At 34.5% G+C, this 19,718-nt stretch overlaps 2 protein-coding genes across 5 annotated transcripts in view; one reads left to right on the plus strand and one right to left on the minus strand.

Annotated features, from left to right (window-relative positions):
• Positions 1–1,549: 1,549 nt before the first annotated feature.
• On the minus strand, positions 1,550–18,244 carry LOC117323650 (TAF6-like RNA polymerase II p300/CBP-associated factor-associated factor 65 kDa subunit 6L). 2 transcript variants are annotated; one of them, XM_033878982.1, is made up of 12 exons: positions 18,118–18,244; positions 15,806–16,241; positions 15,246–15,332; positions 13,808–13,958; positions 12,459–12,518; positions 11,636–11,724; positions 11,317–11,394; positions 6,775–6,876; positions 4,677–4,801; positions 3,980–4,112; positions 3,150–3,278; positions 1,550–2,743 (listed from the first exon to the last, which is right to left on the minus strand). In XM_033878982.1, exons 2-12 carry the CDS (start codon positions 15,974–15,976, stop codon positions 1,595–1,597), a joined length of 2,274 nt encoding a protein of 757 aa, XP_033734873.1. In that variant the 5' UTR covers positions 15,977–16,241; positions 18,118–18,244; the 3' UTR covers positions 1,550–1,594. The 2 variants fall into 2 exon arrangements, with proteins under 2 accessions (XP_033734873.1, XP_033734874.1); XM_033878983.1 differs by lacking the exon at positions 18,118–18,244 and adding an exon at positions 17,961–17,975.
• Positions 18,245–18,261: 17 nt separating this feature from the next.
• The window catches only part of LOC117323649 (pyruvate carboxylase, mitochondrial-like), a 47,421-nt gene continuing 45,964 nt past the window's right edge, over positions 18,262–19,718 (plus strand). For 2 of the 3 annotated variants that reach the window (XM_033878978.1, XM_033878981.1), the window contains exon 1: positions 18,262–18,365. The gene's annotated coding sequence lies outside the window, so the exon portion shown is untranslated. Of the gene's footprint in view, positions 18,366–18,462; positions 18,548–19,718 lie in introns of those variants that run through there. The other variant, XM_033878980.1, reaches the window with a different exon arrangement.

The following is a 19,718-nucleotide window of genomic DNA, read 5'->3' on the forward strand; positions in this document are numbered from 1 at the left end:
GGTAGCTATACATCAATTCATTATCTGACATATTTAACAAGAATGAATTGCTGTGTGTATGTTTATTTTCTTCAGGTTCCTAACGGGAATTTCCATCATTTTCCAAGATGGCGGACATTGAGAATCGACGATCTTTTTTTCTGTAAAAAAAAATTGAAAACGTCTCTACCTGTATAATTTGCGCACCCCCAACTTTAAACTTTATTTCAGTACAAAAAAACTGCGCAAATTACACGAGTTTTTACGGTAATTACTTTGTTTATGATCAAACAATTTGATAACTCTTTATGAAAAGATGTTTCCGAGACTGGATGAAGACACTCTATTTTAAAACAAGAATTACATGTTAATACGTGTCTCACCTGTCCCTACAGTATAAGTTTTAAGCAAATTCCAAATTGTTTCTTATTTCAGTATTTTTTTCAAAACAACCGAACAAACTCCACTTCATAGTATGGAAGCCACCCAGTATACATTATAAACGTGTAAATATTAATGCATTGCAAAACAAAATTAATATAAAAGTTTGCAAAAAATCACTTATTCTCAAAATTCACCTAAATATGTCATTTTCAACCCCAAAATCACTCTTTCTGAAAAGTGAGAAGAAAATACATCCAATTTATCGTAGATTTCATTTCAATTTGGCTAAAAACTAATTTGTTAATAAATTGGAGAAGCATACATATTCTCAAAGTCTAACCTATTAAAATTAATGTAATCTGTAGGCTGTGTTGAGATGTCTACACTACAATGCATAGATCTTTATTCTGGGTTTGGTTGAAATAACATTGATACTTTTTGAGAAATTTTGTTTTCCAGATTTCCAGCATCCTTAATTTCCAGAGTCACTGGACCATAAATTCTGAATGATACCCTGGAAATGAAGGTTGTGTTTAATTAGGTGTCCATTTTGAGATCTTCCTACAATTGTATATATCAAATGTAACATCATAGTCTTGCTTTGTAACTTCTTCATAGACAAAACAAAAATATACTAAGCTTTTTTACTGACCCTGGTTTCACATAGAAACATATCTGTGAAAATGGTTTTATTAAACACATCCTTTTTGTATTTTTAAGCCAATAACAGTGATATTATTTTCTTGCTTTTTCAATTTTACATAAATTTATGAGGCCATCTTGAATAGGAAGAAACTGTATTAACTGATGACAGTGTAAAAGTTTATTTAAGTGAAAGATTGACTGTAAAAGACAGTGTAAAAGTTTGACACGGTAAAACTTTGGCAGTGTAAAAATTTGACCCCGGGAAACTTTGGCAGAGTAAAAGTATGTCTCGGTGAAACTTTGACAGGGTAAAAGTTTTCAATATACTGTATGTACAGAACTACATGCCTGAACTGCTTTGTCGTACCGCAGAAATTTGTCATGTGATAATTCAGACAAAGGCTCTGTCCATAACTTACCATATTGCTTTCTGTAAAAAATAAAAATTTCTTTGCACACACTTACCAGACACACTGGCACACATACTAGAAACAGTGTGACACATGTGTGAGACCTCAATGATAATCCTAATAATCCTTTCTCATTTGTATAATGCTTTATTTCTGTTGTACACACCTTACACCTATCATTCTGATGTAAAATCCCGTGGATCTTTTACTTTAAGTTTCAATGTTAAGGGCTTTTTATGCCCTGCACCGTCTGAATTCTCTCCCTCTGAGGAATAATAGTGAGGCTTAAATGATAACTGCTGTTTAAAATCCTCTGGATCTGATTCTATAAATTCATAGGCATCAAAATTAGAAGATGTTGATGTACTAGTTCTTTGACTCTGTTTCCGTTTTTTGCCACTGTGTTTAGAGTCTTTTTGATCTCGTGATGGAGGTGAGGGCACAGCGAGAGGCTTGATTTGAATTTTTAACGGTGGCCGTCTAACAAACTTGAGTTTGATGCCTTCACTTGTGTCACTAACCGTACTCACAGCCAGGTGAGCTTGACTCGACCCGGGGAAGTTACCATCCTCTGCCGTCTCCACTTCACGACTCGCTTGAGGTAGCTGAGGTGTTTTGACAGGAATCATTCTTCTTCTATTATCACGAAATTCGTCTTCTTCATCATCTGTATCGATTTCTTTGTAACTGGGCTTTTTTAACACACGTAAGTCTTTTTTGGTTTGATTTAACATATCTTTATGTCTCTGCTTCTCAATTTCTAACAATTCTGCTGATCGTCGCATGTGATGCTGTCGTAACAGCTCAAGTTCATGTGCTTGTTTGTCTTGTTCTGCCTGCTTCATTCTATCAATCATTTCTTGTTTTTCTCTAAGTATACGCTCTTGCTCTTCTCTCTGTTTTCGTAACACTTCAAGTCTTGCATTTTCAATTCTTTCTCTCTCACGCCTTTCCTTATCCAGAATTTCCTGAATTCTCACCTGTTCCATGAACTCTGCGAGAAGTTCATCACCACTTTTTGCGGCTTCAGGATCAGTTAATGATACTGTTTTTTCCTTTTTCTTAGCCACAAACACTTTTCCTTTGAGATCAATTTTTTCACACAAGACAGGAAGTCTGATAGCTAGGCTATCACCAAAGTACTCATACATTTCCCTGTAAAACTGCCCGACAGATGACTGTAACTGAGAGGAATTGGTATCGGTCTTTGTAGGAGATGTCTGCTCCTTTGGTTTGATCTTTACCTCCATTTTGTTGTTGTCGTACTCATCTACTTGCTGCTCAAACATTCTGATATATTTCTTCATCAAAAACTCTACAGCCAGCTGGAAATTTAAAGTAACATCTTTAGCTTATAAATATCAATCAATTTCAGGATGAGATTATCATCATGACCAAATGTTTAAATCTTCATCACAGTAAATAAAATCAAAGTTGGCTTACATTTTGAGTTTTGTTTGAATGATACATTCATGGTGTAATATATACATGTATGTTCGATATATTCATAAATTGCTTTTAACTGAATTCACAGAAAGGTATACTTGTCTCATAGACATAATTTAACTATAAATACTGTATATGTAAGAATATAAATACAATAAATATACATGTACTCGTAATTGTTCTTTTGTTATTGTTACATTATCATTGCAGAGATTAAAGAGATTAAGAAATATTCCTGAAAACTTCTCTATATAAACCTTGTGAGATGAGGACAGACAAACCTACCAGCATGGCACCATGGACCTTGTGGGCATCAGACTTTGTGATGGCGTTAGCATAGGATGTGTCCTCCAGCACAGAAATAAGATGAGGCCAGTATACAGGGAGGTGAGGGATCAACACATCCTCCACAGGCTGTAAGGGAGACAACTCTTGTATTATTGTTAATTTGCTTAGTTGAATCTTGTCTATATAATAAATATACGCTTAGAATTACTAAAATAAAACAGCTGATGACCCCCAATTTTCCTGTTTTTTGAATATTTCCAATTTGCATAAATAAGATTATGTTATTGTCATCATTTATGATGTTGAGCATTTACGGAGTATAACTCAATCAAATGTGCTATATATAGAAATTCTATTACTAGTTTTTAACCTATCAAAACAACAGAACTATGACTGTGTCAAATAACCTGAGTACAAAACAGAATACTGTAAATGTACATATTTTAGCGGTAATTTTATTTTAGCGCTTTTCGCGCTGGAAGCCTTGCGCTAAATTATTATTGCGCTAATTACTTTTTGTACGTTCTATTACTATAGAAAGTTCTGTGGATGCGCTAATTCATCAATGCGCTAACTCGCTAAAATCTGCAAATGCACTAAAATTTGATAGCGCTAAAATAAGTACGTTTACAGTATGTTGAAGTGTAGTTTGTAGAGGCGAGAGAAACCAACAAGAGTTGTACTCTACAGAAGAGAAACTTCAAGTACAAATATCTTGTTTCCATCATCCCAAAGATGACATCTCTGGACTTAGGATCTATTACTCCTATTACAGACATGACTAAGTAAAGCAATACAAGGTAAGATTTTCAATCACCAATACTGACCTTGTAACCTAGGGCAGTAAGACCCATGACAGCACCATAGTGACAACAGAAAGGCTTAGCGTGGTCACACAATACTTCCTTCAGGTTCTTTACAGTGTTGTACAACAGATGGTTGATGGGACTAGACCAGGACCTGGAAATGTTATAACAGAAACAATTTAAACACTAAACTTACAGGTCAGTAAAGCAATGAGTGGGTCAACAATCTAGATGGCCTTAGTAGCCTTGTGGCTACCTAGGGCCTTTTCGTATATGCAGACCAACAGGTAAAATATTTTTTTAAATGAAGCATTTCAAACAAATATCTAAACAGACCCACAGATGCTGGTTCTGGCTTTGAATGTCTTTGTTGATGCCCACCAGAAAGTAAAATAAGACAACTATGTCTGTCATCAATTCTTAAACAAACAACTCTTGTCCAACTGCTTTGACCACAAAATATTCACAACATTAAAAACCAATGGTTTGTTTGTGTGTTGGGTGAATCAGCCCATGAATAGCCAGAGTCATTTTGAAGCGGAGTCTCCTTGTAGTAGTTGGTGACTACCTCACTGCACAACAAACAGGAGGCCCTTCACATGCCATTCAGAGCAATAAGGGTAATGTTCTCTTAAAAACTGCCACTTAAACCACCAAACCATTTTCTCAGAAAAGCTCTTTATCCTATGTCACTCACAAAGTTCTCTCTAATACTTACATAATGATCTGGGCCAGCAGGCGAGCAGCATAGTCACGCAAAGCCCAGTGATCATTGGACGGATTGATGGATGCAGCAAGGGGTTCAAGCAGACAGTAGGTGGTACCCTGTACCATCAAGTTCAGCTGTGAAAGGAAAATCTTAGATTCTCATTCATTCAAAATATTTGTCATAAAGTCGGTGTCCAATTTTACATAAGGTTTAGATTGTATATTTATGTTTTGTTTGATATAATACTTACTTAATAAATCTTCAACTCAAGTTGCAGTGATATTTGTTTAGTATGATATACTTACATAAGCCTGAGGCTCCAGGTACAGTGAGGTGTTGTTTAGTATGATATACTTATGTAAGGCTGAGGCTCCAGGTACAGAGAGGTGTTGTTTAGTATGATATACTTACGTAAGACTGAGGCTCCAGGTACAGTGAGGTGTTGTTTAGTATGATATACTTACGTAAAGCTGAGGCTCCAGATACAGTAAGTTGTTGTTTAGTATGATATACTTACGTAAGGCTGAGGCTCCAGGTACAGAGAGGTGTTGTTTAGTATGATATACTTACGTAAGGCTGAGGCTCCAGGTACAGTGAGGTGTTGTTTAGTATGATATACTTACATAAGGCTGAGGCTCCAGGTACAGAGAGGTGTTGTTTAGTATGATATACTTACGTAAGGCTGAGGCTCCAGGTACAGAGAGGTGTTGTTTAGTATGATATACTTACGTAAGGCTGAGGCTCCAGGTACAGTGAGGTGTTGTTTAGTATGATATACTTATGTAAGGCTGAGGCTCCAGGTACAGTGAGGTGTTGTTTAGTATGATATACTTACGTAAGGCTGAGGCTCCAGGTACAGTGAGGTGTTGTTTAGTATGATATACTTACGTAAGGCTGAGGCTCCAGGAACAGTGAGGTGTTGTTTAGTATGAAATACTTACAAAAGACTGAGGCTCCAGGTACAGTGAGGTGTTGTTTAGTATGATATACTTACGTAAGGCTGAGGCTCCAGGTACATTGAGGTGTTATTTAGTATGATATACTTATGTAAGGCTGAGGCTCCAGGTACATTGAGGTGTTGTTTAGTATGATAAACTTATGTAAGGCTGAGGCTCCAGGTACAGTGAGGTGTTGTTTAGTATGATATACTTACGTAAGGCTGAGGCTCCAGGTACAGTAAGGTGTTGTTTAGTATGATATACTTACGTAAGACTGAGGCTCCAGGTACAGAGAGGTGTTGTTTAGTATGATATACTTACGTAAGGCTGAGGCTCCAGGTATAGTGAGGTGTTGTTTAGTATGATATACTTACGTAAGGCTGAGGCTCCAGGTACAGTGAGGTGTTGTTTAGTATGATATACCTACGTAAGGCTGAGGCTCCAGGTACAGTGAGGTGTTGTTTAGTATGATATACTTACGTAAGGCTGAGGCTCCAGGAACAGTGAGGTGTTGTTTAGTATGAAATACTTACAAAAGACTGAGGCTCCAGGTACAGTGAGGTGTTGTTTAGTATGATATACTTACATAAGGCTGAGGCTCCAGGTACAGTGAGGTGTTGTTTAGTATGATATACTTACGTAAGGCTGAGGCTCCAGGTACATTGAGGTGTTATTTAGTATGATATACTTATGTAAGGCTGAGCCTCCAGGTACATTGAGGTGTTGTTTAGTATGATAAACTTACGTAAGGCTGAGGCTCCAGGTACAGTGAGGTGTTGTTTAGTATGATATACTTACGTAAGGCTGAGGCTCCAGGTACAGTAAGGTGTTGTTTAGTATGATATACTTATGTAAGGCTGAGGCTCCAGGTACAGAGAGGTGTTGTTTAGTATGATATACTTACGTAAGGCTGAGGCTCCAGGTATAGTGAGGTGTTGTTTAGTATGATATACTTACGTAAGGCTGAGGCTCCAGGTACAGTGAGGTGTTGTTTAGTATGATATACTTACGTAAGGCTGAGGCTCCAGGTACAGTAAGGTGTTGTTTAGTATGATATACTTACGTAAGGCTGAGGCTCCAGGTACAGTGAGGTGTTGTTTAGTATGATATACTTACAAAAGACTGAGGCTCCAGGTACAGTGAGGTGTTGTTTAGTATGATATACTTACGTAAGGCTGAGGCTCCAGGTACAGTGAGGTGTTGTTGATGAGTGCTTTAATGGTATGCAGCAGCTTTGTCAGTTGGCAAATATCATGACTCACTGTTTTTACCTGAAAGTTTGACAAGCTTATTAAACACCTGACAGTATCATTTTACCTGTAATAAAGCAGATTTCAGGCATATTAGGGCTATACCAATATGCAACTGTAAATCAAAGTACTGGAAGTACTGTAAACGAACATTATTGTTTAATGCAAAATCAGTAATCTTCTTAGTTTTAAGTTGATAAATTTACTGATATCGGTTTAGGAATTAATTGCAAATAATTTGAAATGTTTGCAGCTGTTCTGATTTGATTGTACACATGCATGTTTCTGTAAGGTCCTAATTGAAATTGGAAGTTTGTTGATCTATCTTGGATCGATGAAAATAAAATATGTCTTCTTTCTTTCGGGAAGGCATCATCAGTTATAATACAGCCATGACTATGTGACCTTATTGATGCCAACTTCTAATATGAACTAAATTTAGGCTAGTTCCATCGTTAGTTTGGCATACATAGTTGTATTTCAACTTAATATGATGAAACACACATAAAGAATTACTGAAAACCAAAACCAGAGCTGCTAATCAAGGCTCGAATTAGGAATGTATCCTATTGAAACTGTACTCAAGCATTTATGGTACTTCAAAACAAAAAACTTGACTCCTTTTGTTCAGGAATCATTTGATGTTAATAAATCTGTATATGAGAAGATAAACTTCTGGTATAATTACAGGATGGTAAACAATGTGATATAGAATAACAACCAGATAAAGACTATCTTCATCGAATAATTCAGCAAACAGGAAAAGAAAACTTGAAGATTCATTTTCAACTTCAAACCTGATCACAAAGATTACAGTCCATTCGATGGGAGGACACATTCCCTATTTATTGTCCTTTTCCAATGTTGATCATCCAATCATACTGAACCACACAATTCAGCAATGTAATTGCACAAATCACACCTTTATGTGGTGAGAACATTTTTGGGGGTGTTATAAGATTCCATAACTGTATGCAAATTGTGAAGCATTCCATATCTATAACTATATATTACACCTGAAGAGCTTGCTCTCAAAGCATGTTGAAAGCGCTAGTGTGAATTTCTGGTTTGTGTTTTTTATTATTATTACTATGTATACCCATCACAAGGACATTATATATTTTTAATTATATATATATATATATATATACAGTACGTGTATATATTTACACATATCAAAATTGGAATGACACAGGAGATTTGCAAGTTTAAGTTCACCATCAGTCATGGGAGGTTTATGTAAAATGTTATATTTACCGGGGTAATTAGTAATTTTGAGAATATATTTATGAAGCTCTTTTCTGTACATTCTACCAGTGCTTAGAGAATGGACACAATTTTATGTTCTCCAATGTCAAAATTAATCATATGTAAAATATTAGGGGCTTATTCGCCATTCTAGGCCTGATTGCCGTCATAGTAAAATTACCAAAATGGACCTGAAATCAATATTTTTAAGAGAATGATCTATGACTTGAATATTTCATAAAAATAATGTAATACATCGTTTATTCACTTCATTCAGATCTTCAGACACCACATAATTTGTGAAGTCATATATAGAAATATATGAACCATTTTGTTATTGATTTATTCACACAAGTAAGCACTAGATGTAAGCAGTAAGTATATGTACCGCTATCTACTGGCATGACTTTGAGTACAGTAAACTACACTCGCTTTGTGGATATTGACAGGATAACATATATTTACATACTAATTCAATTTTAGAATTGTAACTGAAATCTTGTAACAGCATGGCACAAATAGTCATCTGAACATGTGTTGTATATTGAAAAATTATTTAAGGTAAATTTTCAGTTTATCAATTCATTGATTACTCCGTGTTTGAAGTATGGTGTAGTGAGAATTTCAAGTCCTGATCATGACTTGATGAAAATTTTAAATTAACAAATTATCAAAATGAATTTGTTTGAAAAATAACACAAGTTCCACAGCAATATTATATAGAGAATCAATCACAATATATCAAAAGTTATAAAACTACAAATAATAATTAACGGCTGAATATCAAATTAAGTGACTATCACAAGTCTTTTTGCATTTGTTTTTAGATAATCCGGATTTCCGTTTTCCAGCTTTAACAAAAAAACGAGAAGTATTTTAATTGCCGTTATAGCTGAATTACCAAAATGGACCTGAAATCAGTACTTTTAAAAAAAGAATGATCTATGACTTGAATATTTCATAAAAATAATTTAATACATCGTTTATTCACTTCATTCAGATCTTCAGACACCGCATAATTTGTGAAGTCATATATAGAAATATATGAACCATTTTTGTTATTGATTTATAGTTCACACAAGTAAGCACGAGATGTAAGCAGTACGTATATGTACCGCTATCTACGGCATGACCGAGTACAGTAGACTACACTCGCTTTGTGGATATTGACAGTATAACATATATTTACATACTAATTCAATTTTAGAATTATAACTGAAATCTTGTAACAGCATGGCACAAATAGTCATCTGAACATGTGTTGTATATTGAAAAATTATTTAGATAAATATTAACTCATTTGCTTGACTTCAATTTTCAATTTATCAATTCATTGATTACTGTGTTTGAAGTATGGTGTAGCGAGAATTTCAAGTCTTCAACATGACTTGATGAACGTTCTAAATTAAAAAATTATCAAAATGAATTTGTTTGAAAAATAACACAAGTTCCACAGCAATATTATATAGAGAATCGATCACACTATTTCAGAAGTTATAAAACTACAAATAACAATTAATGGCTGAATGTTATATTAAGTGAATATCACAAGTCTTTTTGCATTTGTTTTTAGATAATCCGGATTTCCGTTTTCCGTCTTCGAAAAAAAAATACGTAGGCGTATTGCATAGTAAACGTAGCCATGTGTACATACATGTATGTAACAGCTGATTTCAATCAGATTGACTTAACATGAACTTAACACCGTCTCAGTAGTTCGTCACAATCGAAAATTTGATCGTGAATTCGGTATTTTGCAAATTCTTTCAAAATACTTCCAGGTAAAGGAAAAAAATGCATATGGTCTCTATACACACACCAAAGATTAATAGATCCTATATTGGGTCCATTCTCTCGTAAAAATATCGATTTGGGTCCACTATCGGCCATTTCGGTAATTCAACTCTAACGACAATCGGGCCGCGATTCGCAAATGAAAAATTAATTTAAAATTCGTAAACCTCTAATATTTTACATATGATACAATTAGGCATTGAAAAACATATATGTGGGTCAATTCTCTGAAAATAATGCCAATTTATATTATAATTGAGCCCCATTTTTCTTCGTTTCGGTATTTCCAAGTCTGCTTCACCTGTGGTCCGTTTCAGTAAATATTCTCGACTTTGCCGAAATAAAAACAAGCTATATAATTGTTCATTTTAAACATGACAACTGCCGACCACACGTATCTAAAAATGTTATTGTTGATATCATCTGAATATATTGCCGTAGTTATCTGTCACTTCGATTGTAAACCCCCTGCCAAAGTCATGGAAGAATCGACCAATCAAATTGGTTTAACGTTTGATTTCCGTAATCTTGCAGTTACCTCCCTTACAACAGTAAATACGTTCCAAGTATCGCCTACAACAACCAATCCCGTGCACATGGCAAACAAGATATTATCATTTGCATTTGATTTATTGGTCGTTTTCGTCAAAGGAAAATCGAATATGGAAATCGATGACAATGTTAACGCTATGACCAGTCACCCTGACCACAAATGCCACCTAGTATCTACCTTTCTCGCAAACATGTACTGTACTGCGTACAGTAACCTATAGTATGATACAATGTATCGTCTCGTATGCCGTTATTGATATGTTTCTTTCTCTAAATTATAGAAATATTCATCTAGTTGATAACGATGTAACATTCTAGAATATATATAATACACATTTAAGTAAATCGCGGACATATTTGCAGACCGATGCTATAATGTCAGCCGTTTTGGAATGAACACGGAAGAGCAAAACTTTCTAAACATCCGGAGACGAATGCGCCTGCGCAATATTTGTTTACATAAATATATTGACCTGGAGTTATTCGTAAAGTTCAGGTTCATTTAGTCTTCACATTTCGCTAGCGTTATGCATTTCTCAAATCGTATGCATCTTGAAAACATCTACTGAATACATTTCAACATTTTCGGTAAAACTACTACATAAAACGAAGATGTTTTTGCAAGTAAATTATTTGAAGCGTAAGGCAATGGGGGCAGCCATATTTCATTGAAACAGACAGTAGATGGCGTATTGGTGAATGTGGCTACCAAATATGGTCATATTTCTCAGTCCAGTTCTTGATGGCAATAACCGAACATAAATGTTCGTTTAAAAAATAGATATTTTGAAAATATGTTAGGAACATATATACATTTATCTCATCAAAATAGTGACTCTTTTACAATATTAATTGATGTGTACTTACCCCGTTGGCAACAAAGCTAACAAAGCGAGGAAGAAGGGGTACAATTTGGGAGTTAGTCCTGAGATCTTGTAGTGCTATCTGAAAATTTACAACAACACTTTTCATTATACTTTGACATGTCATTCTGGAGTACAACTAAAAGTGATCACATATGCAACAACATTGGCAAACATAAAGTATTTTTAAGTTTACAAGTGCATGGCAAATCTCACTTTCATAAAATTGAAATATGTATTGAGAAATTTATAGAAGCAATTTTTTTATTTTAATTGATAATTATTATGAAGTAACATTTATCAGTGAAAATATCTATGCCTACCTTCATGGCATCAGGGTCACAGCCTAGGATGGCATTGGTCACATTGTCAAAGTACATCTGCAAGTCCTCACGTTTAATGATTGGTTTGACTACAAACGAGATACAGTAACACTTGTATATAATGAATTCTATGGGAATAGGGGAAATACTTTCTTATATCTGAAATTTGTGAAATAAGGTTAAGTCAAGTTCATTGGGATTATAATTTACTTCTTTATAAGCAGAAGTTTGTATCAAACCAGTTTGCTTTATGAAAGTTTTACTGTATATCAATAATATATATACATACATAATATACAATGTACATTTTATCAGAATTATACCTTCTTAACATTCAACAATACATACGGTTATTATACATAAAAGACAGGAAACACAAGTATGATGGAAGTGATACAATTTGGAAACATGGAATTAGGATATGTTCCAGTGAAATATAATAACATGGATATCCTACAGGAGGAATACAGAAAAAAAATCTATGCACAGTGAGTACTGGAGTTTATTATATTACTGTTTGAATCAAATCACTTCTATGGGTGGTTCATGTAGGGCAAACCTGGAGTTCTCATGTATGGCAGCTATTTTACTGGGATAGCACTTACTTGAATTGTCCTTAACATTTATTTCTATAATACCGACCACCCCCAGTTAGTTCGTGAATTGTTGTAATATGCTGGCATTTTAAAATCAAATAGCTACATGGCCATACATTCTGCTATACAAGTATTACAATATAATAATGGTATTGAGTTATAATTATCTACCTTCATCGTCTCACGCCATATCCCACAATAACAAACACACAATAAAAATAACCTACTGAGATTTTGATGGAGAGCAGACGACACTTTTGAAACACCTTCAACAGCAAGCCAGTGAGCTGAAAAAAGTGATGGATATTCATAATATATCACAACAAAATGCACAGCAATACATGTACAAAAGAAACCAGAGTACAGTCATTTGTATAAAGCTTGCCTCACTTTGCATATCACCATACCTCACACTAGAATTAGGGGGCCAGTCCACCAACTGGAATCTTTATTGCAATACATGTATCAGTATACTAATATTTTAATTAGGTTTTGAATTGTAGAAAGCATTGAAATCATCGTTATGAACAAACCTTCAAACAAAGCTGTCACAGTAAATATTACTATTCAGCGCATTATAATTACTCAGCTGCATTCACTTGTTATTAAATTGAATATATTAATCAATAAATTTGTGTGTTTTTTTTTTTGTTGATACATGCACCATGTTTAGTAAAAATGTTGTCATGCGCAACCTCCAGTTTGAGAAAAGTCTTTAAACTGAAGATCTCCAGTTTGTCATCATTTGACCCTTGACAGGCACTTTCAAAACAATTTTGTTGTTTAAGTTGGATAAGGTAAGCTATATATACGTAACTGTTAGAAGGAATTTTCATATTAATAGGTTATATAATGTGTGTAAACTTATCTGCTACACAGAGATTCCTCAACTAGTGATGGCTGTTTATCATGTTTACCTTACTCAAGTTAGTTAATTTTTTTATTTAGAAATGACACAAGCTTTTGTTTTCATGATTCTTGAATATCCACTGCACATTGAGAATCTGTGGAGGTCAGGTTTGGATAACATCCTCAATACATTACTTCAATTTGATATCTCACTTCTGTGCGTATCTTACCGTCAGCAGATTCTATATCATATGACTCGAACCCCTGATTATCTTATCCTTACTTAACAATATCCTCTCACTTAGTATTACCAGGGTTGACTGATGGCAAATCCAGTGTGGTTATATTTGATATTATTTATGTTTATGATTGACAGATCTAGAAAACACCAAAAAGATTATGCGCTGGTAAAAGTAGTCTGTGGTCAAAGGCCAGAGGTTAGCCAATCAGAATTAATGGAGATCAGAGTCGACAAATCATGATCAGGGGCTTTGAAAGTGGCTACACACTGTGGTGTGTAAACAAAAAACAATTACACACTGTTACCAAGTTTATCACATGGGATATCAGTTGAGAAACAGGCATAGTTATGGGATAAAAAAATTTAATCAGTTAACGAGTCAATCTGGAAATCCTGCTATATATAAGTCTTAATTAATTGGTTAATAGACTGAGTTACCATATAAAATTAGATATATGAAATTTGTGTACATGTCTTTTACTGTACCTTTAATGGAGGTTTCTCCTGGATTTTTCGGAACATAATTACTGAAGGCAACATTGGCAAAGTTTGTTTCTGAATCTTCAACAAAGAAGAGTTCCCCATCTTTGGTCTGTCGAAAAGGCAAGCTTTCTGGAGATCTGAACCCATGGATTGGCTGAAATGAAAGTAGAAATAAAATCTACAGAATTTGAACACAAAATACCTAGTTTAAATAATGGAAGGATATTTTTGGCATCAATCTTATTTAATCTTATCTATATTTTGACTGTGAAAGAGTTAGACACATATGGTTAATATCATTCACTGGTCCTAACTATATTTAGTTCCACATCAAAATAATATATAAATCACAGAGAATTTTTAAAGAATCATGATATTGCTACCTTACACCCCTATTTTGTATCGATTTCAAGCTAAAACTAACCCGTTTTTATAGCGTCTGATACTAATTATCTATAGGCCCAATTAGCGAAAAATAGGAGATCGCAACATTGGTAAGGTATCTTACCATTTTGTTTTGATACGGTCGACTGACCTATTGATCACACCTTTTGGTAGTAATAATTAATCAATAATAGAAGGTTTATTTTGACCATGCGAACGGGAGATGTGATTGTATGGTTTCAATCGGGACATCATAGAAAAAGTTACCATTGACATCAGAAAAACCGATGGTCTGATGAAATTCTTTTTTTTTCAGAAGAATTAATATTCAGCTGAGATAATATCAATACCTAAGCCGATGTTTGAGAAGCATGGATACATTTTTGAAAATTTCACAGCAATGTCACATGAGAGGAGCATTAGATCCTTTTTTGGAACACTATCCGAACGACATACGATCACGACACCTGACGGAAAAACTATGGTCACCACTCAAATGGTTTTGTCCTATAGGGGTTTCGTAATATGTGGGGGTCATATTTCCAATGTCCCACACTATGCATATGCATACACAGTACACGTACACTTCGTACACACAAGTTTCATGTTACATTTTTTACAATAAAAAATAAACAAAACTATATGTTAATTTAATTATTTAAATATCAAAAATAAAACATTGTATGTGGTACTCAGTCTTTTTTATTTAGGCCTACAAACACCTAAGGGTCAGATTGCACTACTCACGTTTAGCAGCAGCTGAGAAAAGATCACAAGACTAGTGTCTGTTTAACTTGATCAGATCTGACTTTGTCAACAAATATATCCAAGTCTGTCAAACTTTTGATAACTTTGAATTTTTCAATTTGTCATGGGCATGTTTGTATAATACTCGGGTTTTCGTCATAACCAATTTGTATTAAATAGATAAACAATAAAAGAATAATGGACACAGTTTGCAGGGGATAACATTTTTCTTCATCTTAACATTTCCAATTTCAAATGGAGTGTATTACATTATAGCTCACCTATATATCAGTAACTTTGAATGACTTACCTGAATATCACTGACTTTTAGTGATTTATTAAAATCGTCTGTGGTCATCTTTTTCCTTTTGGCATGCTTCATATACTGTGCTCCATTCTACAAAAAAACAAGTCTTTACATATTGTCTACTACAAACAATAAAATGCACAATTCATATTTTTGATTATCATTTTCAAGGTACCGGTATCATAATCAATTTATTGTATCAATTTTTGCGGGATATTTGAACCCCTTAAAATTTTCCCAGAAACAATTACATGAATAATAATATTATATGACCAGAATAAAAAAAGATAGATACATGCTACCGGTAGGATACAGAACCTGTCAAATTGTCAATTTATTTGAACCAAATAGATTTTACTTTGCATTAAGCTGACTTGAGCTAGGATTTCAAGTCATTGTTTTAATCACCTGACTGAACCATAATAACACAAGCTGTCTCCCTAAAGTCTCACTGCTATCAACATTTCTTAGGTTACATTTCTGAGTCTGCTAACAAAGCTAACTCTGTTGAGTTATATTTCGTCTATATAATAACCAATACCTGTAAACAGCTGACATATTACCTGGGCTGCCTCACGGAGTCTATAGCTGACATCCTCTCCCAACAGAGCAGCCACATCATCTGGTAAATCTGAATGCCCTCCAGCTTCTGCGATAAGTCTTATCGATTCCTTTGTCAGGATGGCAAACCTTTTCTCGTCAATGATAGGGAGTCTCCTATCTTCTTTCTCCATATTTATTTTTTTAAACTTTGTTACCACTAACAAGACAGCTCCTCTAATTCATTTCTTAACAAATATGGCATAGTATCTAGCTCAATCTGCTAGTCACTGTTCTGAATTCTGACTTGAAAAACTGTGACATATTGGGAAAAATGCAGGTATGCCATTAATACCTGCTCAGTTTCACCTTACATTGGTTGAAAAGATATTTCTCTTCTCATCTACCATTGTCTGTTTTTGTTTTTCGTTACCTCATTTTGGTGTGCCAATGTCTAACCTGAAATAAAAGGCATAATATGATTACTGTCAATACACAAATTTCTATTAATTGTTCATGGATATGCTATATATAGCTTATATATATATCTGAGTACTAGTACTGAAATAAATAGGCAATGAATCGACTTCCCAGGGTACCACAATGTCTAGATCAAGGTTTTCATTTTGTTCATGCTCTACCTGTTCATTAATTTTAAAATGTAGCAATATCAAGCATTTCACTATCTAAAGAATCTGTATATTTTGATACAATAAGTATGTTTTGAAATTTTTTGTTAAGACTCTTCTGAAAGTAAATAAGATCACTATAGGTTTATTTTTATTTCCTGAACAAATGACTGACTGCCAGTCAACCGCTTGGATTGAAATAAACTGTGGTACCAACATGTACACACAACTGTGAACAATACAAAAACAGCTCTTTCTTTGAATATATAGTACTGTTGTAGACTGAAATCATCTTGATAACAAAATAATGTGTGCCCCAGCATTGGAAGCTGTCAGAGGTGCAATAACGCACCAATATAGAATCCACGTCATCTCTCTCTTGTTGTACATGTGTTAAAACCAGAAGCAAGTGCTACAATGTATATGTTACAGATACAAAATAAAAATGAGCATGGGTACCGAAACTTCTGGTTATATGTCTAAAAAAATGTCAGCAGGCATATACCTGTATAACAGAGCACATGATTAATTCAAATCACTGCTAGGGATCAAACCCGGGACCTTTGGCTTACTAGTCTTACGCTCAACCGATTGAGCTAAAGAGAAGATCTCTCTAGCTGAATAGTATATTGTGGCTATAGTATTTACTAGGGTTACATCTTGGTTAGGGAAACCACACAGTTGCATATATGCAAACTTATGTATTATACCCCAATTGGATATGTATTTGCATATTTTGATATAACACAGACTATAAGTTAGTGAGATGAAACCTAGCAATACAGCATTTTCCCAGCATTTACATATGTGTGGGCGTCAATATTCCTACTGGTAAAAGGTAGAGATTTTTTCCAACTTTACTTACATACCAAATTTTACTTTTTGAAGATTGAAATTCTGGCACTCTTGTTGTCCTAATACATATACTGAAAATATTGTGCTTGGAAATTGTTTAAGCTTATTTTCAACTTCCAATTTCCAACATATACCACAAATTTATTTATCAATTTAACTTGTGGAAATTTCCTAAAGTAAAACTCGTTACTGACCAGGAAAAACACTGCAATAGGCACAGAATCATGTAAGCTATAAAACTGTAACTATTTATTTTGGCGAAAATCACTTTAAACGTAGCTTTTTCCATTTTTTTTCGCATTTATTTCGGCACATCATACAATTGCAAAAACATGATTTATTTGCATAATGTAAGTAGCAAACTCATTCAGTAAACATCTTTCAGTAAAATATCATTTACCTTGGCGTAAATTAATGTGATTTCAATGATATAAAACAAAAGTAACTGTTTAAGCAGTTTTGGCTATTTTCATTTGCAAATCCATACTCCAACTGTCGTATGATAGGCGAGTATATTTAGTAAATACAGTGGTTTCCCCGCAGATATAACCACTAGTGCTGCTTCCTATATAGCTACCAATTCGACCACGAATAATTCCTCTTTAATCATCTCATTTGGAAGAGCGTTTCACAAGTTTACTCAAGCCCCGTGTTTGACCACTACCAAATGCACTGACGAATGAATTATAATAACCTTTATCGCGCGGATTCCACGAAAACAAAAAGTTTGTTGCAGGTGTCTTTCATTTGAAAAATTATAGGTGGTTGAATGCGACAACAGCACATATAGGGCACACTTATCGTTATCCAATGTTTAAAAAGAAAATATATCGTCTTTTCATAGCCCCTACCTATAAGTTAAATCCACATAACGCGCAAAATAATGCATTTTAACAGTAAACATTATCCGGCGGGCACCTGCTTCTCTCCGTGTCGTCCATGTTTATTTTTCAGAATCACTTCCGGTTTTGTTCGAGTTTTCACCTCGGTGTTTAGTTTCGTAGTCGTCTCTTCCTCAGCATCATCCACAAGCTTATGACAAGTTAGCCGGCTGGTGGACTTGTGTGTGCTTCATTGTTAGACAGTGTTGGATAAATAGGTATGTATGCAACCCCCCATTTAGATGTTTTGTTGCATTTCCAATTATCTATATTGGAGCTACAGAATCACGTCGTCTGCACGTGTTCGATAGACATAGCAGATAGTGTCCCATGTGTATTCTGAATGAAGTGTTTTGTAACAGGTCTGATATCAGCGGCTTTACTAGCGTATCGACAGTTTGTAAGTATCTCAACATTATCTTTAATGACACAATAATTACAGCTGCATAATTAAGCATTGCAAACTTTTAGGCTGTAATTAGAATAGTGTCAAAGACCTAATTATTGCCTAAAAAACTACTATAGTCCTACTTGGCTTCAGTACACACGTATGTGTATATGCCTATAGGTCTGTTTATTTTCAGGGTTGTAGGCGGGTATTTTAAATAGTTAGAGTCATTTTAAGATCGAATTTACCTTGTTAATTGAAGATCTAGAAAACATCATTTTTATGCTTCAAAAGACTACAATTCTAGTTTTTATATACATGTATCTCTGATCAACATATATGTACTTGAAAGACAAGATTGTTATATTAGAATAGATATATCCAGAAACTTAGTATGAAAAATATAATGCATTATTTTTTTATTTTTATTTTTTGTGTTTTTTTTTTTATTTAATACTAAAAGTAGGTTTTTAATTTGAAACGTATATATATATATGTAGATGGTTTTACAATTTTAACATGAATTGCATTAAAATGTAAATCATTGCAACAAAAAGTACTGTTACAGGGATTGACACTAACTTGATCACCTTAAAAGGCCGCCGGGCTGCCAGGTTTTGGAATGAGGCAGCCTGGGCTGCCTATGGTGATGCCCATCTTGGGGGATTATGGGACATATTATCCCTCCAGCCCTAATACCCCAACACTGAGGAAAAAATTGAATATTCTAAATACAGTTTCCTGCATTCTAGTTCATTCTGAGCATAAAATATAAGATCTTACACCAAACGTTTTCATGAAAAAAGTTCTGAAAATAAAATTATTGAAGTCAATGAAGAAAACTTTAGTTGGACATTATACATTTGACTGAAATGTTGGCAGCCCACAGGGCTGCTGGTCTGGACATTCTAGCAGCCTGACCAGATTCCAGGCAGCCCAGGGCTGCCGGGCTACTTTTAGTGTCGATCCCTGTGTTAGATCTTATATATATAGTTATTTACACAGAATCATAAAAACTTGACCCCAGTGCAGTCTTGCTCATGATCGGTGATCATGAGTGTGTATACGTACAGAGCACTAATTATGACTTCAGATTGGATCACATGCATATCTGATCTAATCCAGTAACACTGAATAATGCAGCCACATCACTAGTACTGTTAGGGATGCACCCTGACCAGCA

Source organism: Pecten maximus, chromosome 3 (genome assembly GCF_902652985.1).
Source record: "Pecten maximus chromosome 3, xPecMax1.1, whole genome shotgun sequence".
NCBI classification, from domain to species: Eukaryota; Metazoa; Mollusca; class Bivalvia; order Pectinida; family Pectinidae; genus Pecten; species Pecten maximus.

Excerpts from the sequence above, each read along its gene's own strand:
- LOC117323650 (XM_033878982.1), bottom strand. The coding sequence starts at position 15,976 with ATGGAGAAAGAAGATAGGAGACTCCCTATCATTGACGAGAAAAGGTTT. Across the intron at positions 15,333-15,805 it reads GACTCCGTGAGGCAGCCCAG|AATGGAGCACAGTATATGAA; the intron begins GTAATATGTCAG and ends GTTTTTTTGTAG. Across the intron at positions 13,959-15,245 it reads TAAAAGTCAGTGATATTCAG|CCAATCCATGGGTTCAGATC; the intron begins GTAAGTCATTCA and ends CTTTCATTTCAG.